Below are 11,080 nucleotides of genomic sequence, written 5' to 3'. Positions count from 1 at the left end.
CTTCTCCGTTGGTGGTAAGCGAGCCGGGAAGTGGCAGGGGCGTGCTGTTTTTGCACCGACGTTGATCCCCTTCGCTGGGCGCGCGATCTGAAAATAAACGGGCAACCCTTTTGAGAAGCTGTTTTGCTCAAGACTATTTCTTCCTCTCTCTCTCTCTCAACTTTTTTTCCCTTTCCCCTCATGATTTTTTTTCACTCTCGCGCATATCTCGTATTTTCTTCAATAGAGAAAATTATACAGATATGTATCTAATCGTTAATAATCACTGCACTTAAAAGAAAGAAACAAAAAAAACTATGTATCTTAGAACTGTAGCGATATGAGAGCGTAATTATGTAACGCATCGTCATTAAATGGCGTAGTTTGTTATCGCAAGAAGATCGGACGACGAGGTCGATTTTCATCCGGAACGGGTGAAAAATCTCGCGACATGCGTAAAAGACTTATTATCAGTAAACACCGGCAGCGAGATTCCACGTAATTTAATATATATGATCCTTACATCTTGTTTCTTCCGCGCGCAATTAATTGACGTGATATCAGTCTTGGATTTCTCCGCTTCGATCGACAGAATAAATTCGATGCAAGTGCGCGACAATTTCTTTGAGATGATCGTGTGTCAACATATCATATCGTAAAATCATCATCAACTTCTTATGGACGGTAGATATATACAAAAGCAAATATATAAAAATATACAAAATATAATGTATATAAAAGCAAATATTTATAAAGTATCTATAATGTACATAACAACAAATTAAGTAGCAAATAAGAGTCTTGGAGTCTTTTTCTAGAGTGTGAATTAATATATTTTCACGCATATTGTCGCAAAAAAGACTAATTGCACTTTTGCTACTTAATTTAAATCCTAGTAGTCGTTATCGCAATTAAACGGCAGCGCGCGCGCGCGCTATTCGCAAGAATTCACAATAGGTTGCGAAGCGTGGATAATTAAGCGTAGCAATTTTCTGTCAGCCAGGAAAGACAGAAACAGCCAAGGTAATCGCCAGACGCATGATTCATAATCCCCCGCGGAAATTTGTGCGTCTCTGTCTTTCTCTCATAATGTCCACAGAGAAGGTGGTGACAAAATCGTCCAAAATAATGATTCGCTTGTGACGGATAATTTATTCACGCGCCCGGTGGCAAAGATCTTGTATAAAAAACAAAACGTCGACTAATTCCCAACGAGACATTGCTAATTCGTTTTCTTCGTGAATGACTCGAAACATCTTTTTTATATATATATATATATGTTTGAATTTTAATATTTTTCGAGATACTTTGCGTCTTACATCTTATTATAACTCATTCATCTTTAAGAGAATTTATGATTTTATTCAACTTTTATAAGAGAGCGAGTATTAAATTTATTTAGTTAAAAAAATTGTATTAGTAACAGTAAGTTATAATAATAATAAAAATAAAATTTTTATTTTTATTGCTTTAATGAAAGTTAAATTTAGTAAAAGCAATATAAAAATTAATAATTAAAAATAAGATGTTTTATTGTTAGTATAAAATAACAATAGCATTTTGTACAAATTACTAATTCCAAAGATTATATATATTACAAAAGACTTTAGGTTCGACGAGTTTCTTAAGGATCGATGGCATGCTAATAGTTTTAGGGATAGACTATGGAAGACCGGGTCCATTCACTAAAAGAGAGGATGACGTCAGAAGAACAAGTTGGACGAGAGAGCGGTCGCATTCCTCTTGGATTCCAGAAGATCGTTCCTGCAGGAGAAGCATTTCCTGCCATATCGTACCCAAGAACATTAAAAAAAAAAAATAAAAATAAAAGAGGAGAGTATGGATACGAAGAAGGGGTTCCTTCTCTTCAAGGACTTCGAAGACAGTCGTCATCTATTTTTAGGACACAATTATTTAAAAATCTACCGGCCTCGCTCCCGTCGTCGCGTTGAGCGAATTCACAGATTTTTCTCCTTCGTCTTTCGGCGAATTCTCGTCCTGTTTCCCACGCGAAAGACCATCTCTGTAGTTGTTACATAAATAGAAACTAAAACTCGCTTGAAATTTTCTCTCTCTCTCTCTCTCTCTTCCCACTAAAATAAATATTCTTTCATTCAATGAAATTAATCTTAATATAATTTTGTATTTTTTAAAGTTTAAAATATAATTTTCCAGATTATCTCCACGATTACCTCCATTTGTTAGATTTTAATATTACAGGGCGTTAAATATATTTATTAATTCTAATATAAATTTTTACACTTTTCACGATTTTTCAAATTCGCGACATACAACGTGGCAAACAATGAGAATTATCGACGTAAATATTTGTTCAGTTGATAAGGAACAAATTGACACGCAAACGCACAGTTTGTTATATTCGCCGTCATCCACTATACAACACCGCATCAAGACGAGCGCAAATACAATTTATTTACAAAGTGGCCGGACGACAGAGTGGCTCGACGCGAGTTTTTGGCACGCGTGTCACTCCACAAAGGGAACGTAAATATAATTCCGCGAATTACGCGTGTCACCGTAAGCCGTTAAGTGCCGCACGAATCTGCGAGATAGTGTCACCGCCGAATTTTGCAAAAATATATAGCCACGTAGAAGATTCGGCCTGCGGCGCCACCGCGCTTGCTTGCTCGCTCGTTCATCCAAGGTGAGCGAATTCGTGAATTATTGGGTTTTGGCCTGGGAAGAGAGCCACAAGACAGCAAGAGAAAAAGACAGAAAAGAGATGATAATCCTCCCCACAAAATCGTGACTGCGTTAAGAGCATATCGTTCACACAAGTCTCGATAATCACAATCGTATAAAGTAACACGTCAAAAAATCAACGTTATTAAAATAAAAATTATTTTCAAGTTTATATAACGTCGCAAATAATGTACCGCTTTTTGTATAAATCGCGAATGTCATCGCAACGCCGTTGTACAATAAAATGGAGCATCGTGACATTGGACGTCACGCGTTACAACGCCCGGCGCAGCTCGTACGCTCGCGCGATTCGCCGAGTGGAGAGCGGACAAGCTGCATCGAATTAGGATCTCGCCGGCGAATCTTCAAAAGCGGCATCTCGTCGGGCTCCCCCGATCCGGAAATCGGCGTATCTTGCCGCTCGGTGCTCTCGGTCCGGTCCGCAAACGCTGCCGGCGCAATCGCTACGGCGAAGGAGGCACCGGAATGCGAGAGAGCCACTCCCGCCGATCGCCGACGGACTCGTGGCGGTCGGCGGTCGGTCGAGCGGGACGAGAGGAGAGCGAAGGATGAAGGAGAGAGAGAGAGAGAAAGGTTTCGTTACACGGAATATGCAGCTTCTACCTGCAGATGAAGACTGTCAATAACTGATTTCCTACGATAACAAATTTTCAATTGACCTCATCCTCGTAAAATTCGACGATCAATTATAATGTTTGTTGCAAGGTTTTAATTTTCGGTGTTTTCAAATTTCTGAACGAGATAAGCGAGTCTGTTTAGATGTTTGTCATCGACAGAGAATGCAGTGAAAGTTGGATATATTTTTTTAGAAAGAAAGATTAAATAAAGAAAAAAAAAAAAAAAACCACGTACGGAAGGTATACAGAGGAAGGCGGGATAAACGAGGAAGAGTAGAAAAAAAAATGCTGAAGAGTCGTTAGAGGAGAAGCAGAGTGCGTGCTTGAGTTTGCTCTTTCAAGCAAACTGAGTAAGACGAAAAGAGAGAGAAAGATGAAGCAAATAGACGAGAAGAGTAAGGGATAGAAAAAGAGGGACGAGGTGATAGAAAGAGAAGGATGGAAGGAAGCAAAGAAGGGATATATTCAAGGACGCCGGTGTGGCAAGCCAAGCGACAGGCGCCCACCGCTTCGTTGTACCCGGGACCTCATGTTACCGCTCAGCCCCACCCTTTGCCCGGCGCTAAGGGGCCCTTTACGTGCCCTTAACCTTTCACGGATTAGCGCAGCGTAATCAGAATTGTCGCGTTCCTTCAAGGCTACGTACGACGAATGTCTCGATGTGTTTCGTCCGAGATTTCTATTAACCCGGCAAACTTATACTTGTAGAAAATGTTTGGAATATTGTTTTAATCTTTGATCTCCCTCTTCCCCCCTCTCCCAACGTATTTTTCCCTCTCGTAATGACTCGTTCCTGGTAAAATGACAAAAGCAGCCCATTTTAAAACCGGTTATATTGATACACACACACATATACTATCGCCTGCTCGTACATTCTTTCGAGACAGGTGGACCGTTAGCGAGTGCGCTTAGCTGAACTTTCTATAACTTTTCGCGTAATTTTTTTCCTCTGTAGATAAATATTATTTGTTTTATATTCGATGTGGAATATTAAGTCTGAGGGAACAAAGCTACGAAGCATTCGAAGCAACTACTACGAAGCAGCTATTAAATCAGATCTGATCTAAGAGACGAATCTCAGAGAGAGAGAGAGAGAGAGAGAGAGTAGAATTAAAAACGTAAATATAGCGTAATGCCGCGCAATATGCTGCTGCGTTTGTCCTCGTATCGTGCGTTTGAAAGGGACTGCGCGGTGCGTTGTGTCCTTCGTCGTATTCGTTGAAATTTACGCAACCACGCTATGGTGAGACCGTATCTGACACGCAGCGAGTAGCACGTGCGGAAATCAAGTAGCCTCGTCGTAAATATTTCCGATCACTCTTAATAACGAGGATATTTCCAGGAATTATGTTAATATTATATCATCGCGAAGCAAAAAATGAATATTTATAAATAAAAAATAACTGCAGACAAAGTGTCTAAGTTGTCTTACAGACACACCGTTCGAGTTTTCAGATATTCTTCCGAATAAAAAAAAAATGATCCGATGATTAAGACAGATTGTCTGAAATTATATATTCAGACACTGAGATTTGAAAATTCAGATAAAAATATCTCTGAAGTCTTACGTAATTTCTTACAGTCTTATGAATGGAATATATAAAATCATACTCTCTCTTAAAAAAAAAAAAAAAAAAAAATAATAAAAATAAAAAAATAAAATTACTCAATATCGTCATGCTCCTTTTCACTAGGTCACCCCTTAGTTTCCTCCTACAATCGACATATCGAGAGCACGCGCGCGCGTGTATTCGCGGAATCTTTCCAGTCGAGTCACCAGTTCGGCTGAAAGTTTCGTTTCACAGTACGAATATCGCGTCGCAGACGACAGCAACAAGTGGCGGACTTTTATCCGCCGTCGTCGCACGCTTCGGCACGCGGTACGGTGGCCCAGTTTCCGCGACGAAGCATAAATTCACGCGGCCGCCCGAAAGACAGATTTACGACAAAGACAAAAGGCGAGTCTTCTTCTTCCGAGAAGAAGCCGCTCCTCCGTTCCCTCTTACGCCGAGATGAACGTACGTTACGATACGCGTTTTCGATTCTATCGTATCGGTGCATGCACGTGTAAAGTGTAAACTGATGTTATGTAAGTCGCAAGCTATTTATAAGATTAAAAAGTAGAATGTAACGTTAAACGTGATTTTCGTACTATACAGATGTAATGTTTGCAATCGATCACGAAGCGATTAATGTAATTATAAATTTATTAAAAATAAGAAAAAAAATTTGTTTTACATTACAGTTCAGGGTTAATGGATTAAGTCTCGAATTATATTGTGTTTAGGCGCAAAAAATGCATTGACCTCAATCGAAACGACGATGTAGGCGGCCGACGGATTCGTATTTATAAATACGCACCCTGCGGATTTAATAATACCTTCAAGAACATTATTATTGGACCTTTGGATAGGATCTTCCTTTATATAAATGCGAGCGGCGAGCGTTACATATGGTATGACACACGGTCCTTTCTATCGACATCGAGATATTGACCTCAGGCGATATACACTATGGCTATCCAACGATATTTCTTTACTATATAAAAGTACCTCCACTATAATTTTATAAACACGGACGTGCATACACACACGTAAAGTCATCACAAATACGCAGTATCTCCCGACTGCAAGTGTTATTATTTCGTCATGTCAAACTTAGCGCACAACATTGAGCATATATAGAGATACTTATTGTTAGTCTCCATGACATTTTTAACAGCAAGCTAAATCTAAATAACAAATGCTACAGTAATATTATTTGTAAAATAATATTTATAATATCATCCTAACGATACCAGTGCGCTATTGCTTTACTTGATTAAACACTTGGCACACTATTAAAGAAGGTATACCGATGAATGAGAAGGCTCGACACGTCCATTATATTGGCGTATAATTGCGCAACCAGATCCCGCGAGAGGTTTCTCGGCGAACGAAAGGCGGCTAAAGACGAATCTATCGATGACTACAATCGATTTGCGTGTGTATACTCACACACTCGCATGGATCCCGAGAGAACCAGTTTAGCACCGAGTGCGGAAGAAGAAAAGAAAGAACTGCATTATACAGGAGGCGATAGTCAAAATCAGACGGTGCGATTTACAATTTCTTTGTATAATTATCTCTTTAATTTCATGATGTATTATGATTCCTTTATGATATATATTCTACTGTTTGCATTTATTTGAAAATGCATATATCTTGAGGAAAAACCGACGCGAATTATTTTATGTTTTACATAGAGCTTTTGCATCAAAATATTTTAGTAAATCTTTCGTGTTAATTAAAAAAAAGTAAAATAAATAAATGTTTGCAGTTTTAATGTGGGTGAGATAAAGATATTTAATTACAATTAGATACCTTTGGTTGATTTTTAATTGAATTTGAAACTGAACTATCGTTAAATATAAAAAAATATCATTGAATGCTAATGTTGATGTTTTGCATTCTCGTGGTACAGCGAGATTGATCAGCTTCCACACCTGGTGGTCCAATATTCGCCGGCGGATACATTGATCAACCGCTGCAACGGCGATATCATGAAATCTATCAGCATATCGCGATCAAGAAGATCGACTTACAGCATGTAGTTGCAATCATAAAGAACCATGAAAGCGAATATACGTCATATTTCGATTTTTTAATTGGACTATCTAAACTTATCTTTTATTTTTATTATTTAATATTTATTTTTTATTAAATATCTAAAATTTTTGTAAAAAATATGTTTTTTTTATTTCTTGTTAAAATTGTGCTAGTTTTATATTTTCAAAGTAATATTATTACAGCAGATTGAGAACCCTTGATACATATATGGTTAAAATGCTGTCGTAAACGTATCTCTTTTCGAATGTTATACGTTAGTTTTTGTTCTACTTTGTCTAATAGAATCGTCGATTTTATTCACGACAGAATAATCTATTTATTTCTCAAGAATTGGCGGTGATATCGTCATGAAAAATGTAAGAAGCCTTATGTCGCGTATGACTAAAAAATATCATATATTTATTCCGTATAGATCAGGTAAGTAGCTCCTTTTCTCGATATCAAACATATCAATCTTATTTATTGATTTCATCTACGCGACACATGTCAATTAATATAATAGCATACTGATTAAATCCTTGAGTCGCGTTCAAGTTATTCCGCTTTAAATCGAAGAGTTAAATAAATAAGAACAGCATATTATAAAAACGTGACTTGAAGAAAAGTTAAATGTCAAGGTCCCTTTCACACATCCCAGCATAGATTTCTTTCTTGGTACTTTTAAATCACCTTAAGCATTATTTGTGTGTAAGCTTAAAGGTTCACAGATTAAACAGCGGATTCGTCATAAACTCTGTAAGATAGAAACGGTGTCACACTCGTTCGGATTATCCCTAACCTTGCTGTGGGCTAGGTCGTGAGACACGCGCGCTAGGAGAGACGAACCTCGTTGCTTGTACGGTAAACGTTTGCAAGCAATAAACATGAATTATCGTCGGCACGGTTGCGCGAAGACAATAATATACGTACACATTCACACACGCATGCATATGTCATCCACACTCACATTTCTGATTACGACGTGAAAGACGAAGACACTCACCTTCGGGTCTCAGTCTGTCGGCGATAAGGCAATAGGGGGGTGGCGGCGACTCTGAAATAAAAAAATGAAAATTGTCATATTTTCGTGTGCAACTCGAAACTGTTTGGATGAATGAAATTACAGTGTTATCTAATCGATTAAATTAAATGTCGTAAAAAGTAAATTTTTTAATTTGAATATTTACAATTAATTTTTTTAATAGATATACTTTTATCTATAATTTATAGTATAGTATACCTTTTATCGAGAGCAGTGTAATTATTAAATAATTTAGCCCTTTTAATAATTGTATATATTTTTCAAGATAACTATGTGATATAAAGTAATATGTGAAGAATATATAAATGACGTCAATAATTTTGATTAATTTCAAGAAGCTTTGATGGTTTTTGATTAAATCAAATTAATAGCATCAACGTTAAGACGGTGCGGTAGCACGAAATGTCACGACGAGCGCTCCGTTAGAAAGAAGTCCAGATCCAAAAGCGGCAAGTTCTATTATTGGCACGGAGCGCCTGCGAAACCGGTATGCCGTTTTTCGTCCTTTTACGTATACGCGCCCTGAAAGTATAGAGGACAAATCGCGGCGCGAATATCTCAAACGTCAAGGTAACCCGATGCTTCCCGTGCTTAAGAAAACGGAACGCTGCCTTCGTTGCTCGTAGCGCATGGTCGAGATACACACACGTATGATAGGTAATTGCATCCTTCAGGAATCTCGTCGCGAGTCTCAAAAAAAGTTTGCCACTCAATTTGCCCTTTCAATTTTTTCAAAGGAATTTTTGTAATTTAAGTAAAATTAAAAAAAAAAAAAAAAAAAAAAAAAACTAGTTTATTAGAAACTTATGTAATAAAGAATATTTTGAAATTAAATATCATAAAATAAATTATAAGAGAGAGAAAATAATATTCTGATGAAAAAAATTACATGTCATTTAAACTTTGCAGGGTATCAATTTAATTAAAAAATTGCTCCTTTTTATCGATTATTTCAGTTGTTTAAATAACAACTTACACGCAGAAATAATAATACTGTATCATCAGATTCACATCATATAGATTGTAATCAGATATTGACATCGGCATATCGAAAATGACACGAGTTTGTTTTTTTATAAAATAAGATACAGATACACTTGTTAACTAATGATAGAATTATTCGGGAAAAATTGTGCCGAAATTCCTAGATAATAAACGTGGTGCGATGCCGACGCGTAATGGCCGCCTGTCGCGCCTACACGTGGATGCTCTACCGCGACTCGCGTTTCTCATTTTCTCTCTCTCTCTCTCTTTCTCTCTTGATCGCACTCGGTTCGCAATCCCTCTCCAGAGTCGACTGGCCGCCGCGTCGCCGCCGAGCTTTAATAAAGCCGGTGCGGCGTGTGTCACTCATCGACGTACTTCAAACTTGGAGTCGAAGTTTGGCACGATTCGAATAACAAGATCCGCGAGCACGATTTAAACGGCGATGTTTTAGCCCCCAGTTAAGGCACTTGTAATAAACGCGCGGCCGTTCCCGTGGCCATTACGTAACTCGCGCCGCTAAATGTCTCTTCGAAACGAGACGCGCCTATTTCTAGCCTGCTTATCCATCTGTCGCACACAGTCGCAACAGATAAGTGTTATTACATTTATTGAACTGAGATTGCACGTATCGATCCCAAAGCGAAGAGCCAGACAATATACGTGCAAGAATATTTCCAGAGACCGTCTTTCAGATAAAAAAAAAATCTCGCGATACACATGCATGCGCGAAAAATTTTCTGATATAAATCGCGCGGAAAAAAAAGAAAAAAAAGAAAGAAGATACGTTAAAGTCGCTTCCTAGCGATTTAAAATGCGGCGTGAATGAATATTCGGAACGCGGTGGAGAAAGTGGTGTACACATTTACGCAGTGCCGGATCGCGGTGTGTAATGATAAAAACCTGCCTCGCGACGATTTGCGTAACGACGATACGCAGTCGTCGTCGTCGTCGTCGTCGCCGCCGCCGCTGTCGCCGGTTGGCCGATGATAATCGATTCGCCGGCGTGAATTATGAACCGGCCGTCCCGGCAATGGTTCGCGAACGAACGACCGCCGAATGCAAAAACAGATAAAGACGGACTTGTGTCGCGGCGTTACGAAAACAAGGCGCCACCGCGGGGAGTGATTTACGCGCGATAAAACGCCGCGATCCGATACGAAATTAGCGTACGCTATCGACGATCGCAGACAATGGTCGCGTCCGGTGTCCGTTTACGAGTCCCAGCGATGTTGCGCGTAAATTGAACCGTCGAGGAAAAATAGTGCCCCTCCGTCGCGATTACCGGTCATCGCGTATGCGTCATTGCGTATCGAATATGCGTGTTATTTCGAGCGATGCGAACTAAATTACGTGTATATATAATATAACCGTCTAAAATAAACGCAAAGAAAATATTATATGTATTAAAGTATTAGAGTATAAGGCATATATGTATGTATATGTATATTAGATTATAATTTCTTGATGTTCAATATTTTTGAAGAATTTATTTATTTATTTCCACAGATAATATAGAAATAAATAAATATACGTAAGTAATAAACTATTATTAAAAATATTTGCGTATTATATTTTTAATGTTATTCTATGCTATAAAATGTATAGGTACTAAAAAATTGCAATTTGAATATATAGAAATTATGTGTATTGTGAATGCAAACACGAAGAATCGCGTAAAACATCATTTCAGTGCGTAGACAGTCTTTGTCTTGACTGAAAGAAACTCTAAAATTTAAGTATCTCCGAAAGTTACAGCGGAGCAAATTTAAATTCCTAGGAAACCTATTCCCGATCCGTCGAAATAACTCTAAAACATGCGCGACCCAGAAGACTGAGAATATAATAACACATTGGTACCAGCCAAAGATTCTTGACGTCTTTGCTGCCCCGATTCCGAAATTTCAAAAATTTCAACGATCGAAGGTCAACAGTGCAGTAGGTGTATTTATTTACGCTGCCTCAAATAATCTATATATAATGTCAGCAAAATATTAGTTGTAAAAGTTCTTCACGAATTTCGAAACAATTACCTATATCTATATGTAAAAATTGAGAATTATCTATAATCTCATTCATAAATTTTTCTAAAAATTTATAATTTCTAGCCTTGAGAAACTTTTTTAGCAGTACAATATTCCTTACCA

General features: G+C 38.0%; 1 protein-coding gene across 4 annotated transcripts in view; it reads right to left on the bottom strand.

Annotated features, from left to right (window-relative positions):
* Dad (Daughters against dpp) overlaps positions 1-11,080 on the bottom strand; it is a 59,184-nt gene that overhangs the window by 26,687 nt on the left and 21,417 nt on the right. For 3 of the 4 annotated variants that reach the window (XM_072909716.1, XM_072909718.1, XM_072909715.1), the window contains 2 exons: positions 7,911-7,961; positions 1-87 (listed from right to left, as the gene is read on the bottom strand). In XM_072909716.1, the coding sequence (XP_072765817.1) occupies positions 1-87; positions 7,911-7,961 (138 nt within the window). The remainder of the gene's footprint in view (positions 88-7,910; positions 7,962-11,080) is intronic. The other variant, XM_072909719.1, reaches the window with a different exon arrangement.

Source organism: Anoplolepis gracilipes, chromosome 17 (genome assembly GCF_047496725.1).
Source record: "Anoplolepis gracilipes chromosome 17, ASM4749672v1, whole genome shotgun sequence".
Lineage (NCBI taxonomy): Eukaryota > Metazoa > Arthropoda > Insecta > Hymenoptera > Formicidae > Anoplolepis > Anoplolepis gracilipes.
This window is presented reverse-complemented; position numbering and strand designations above follow the sequence as displayed.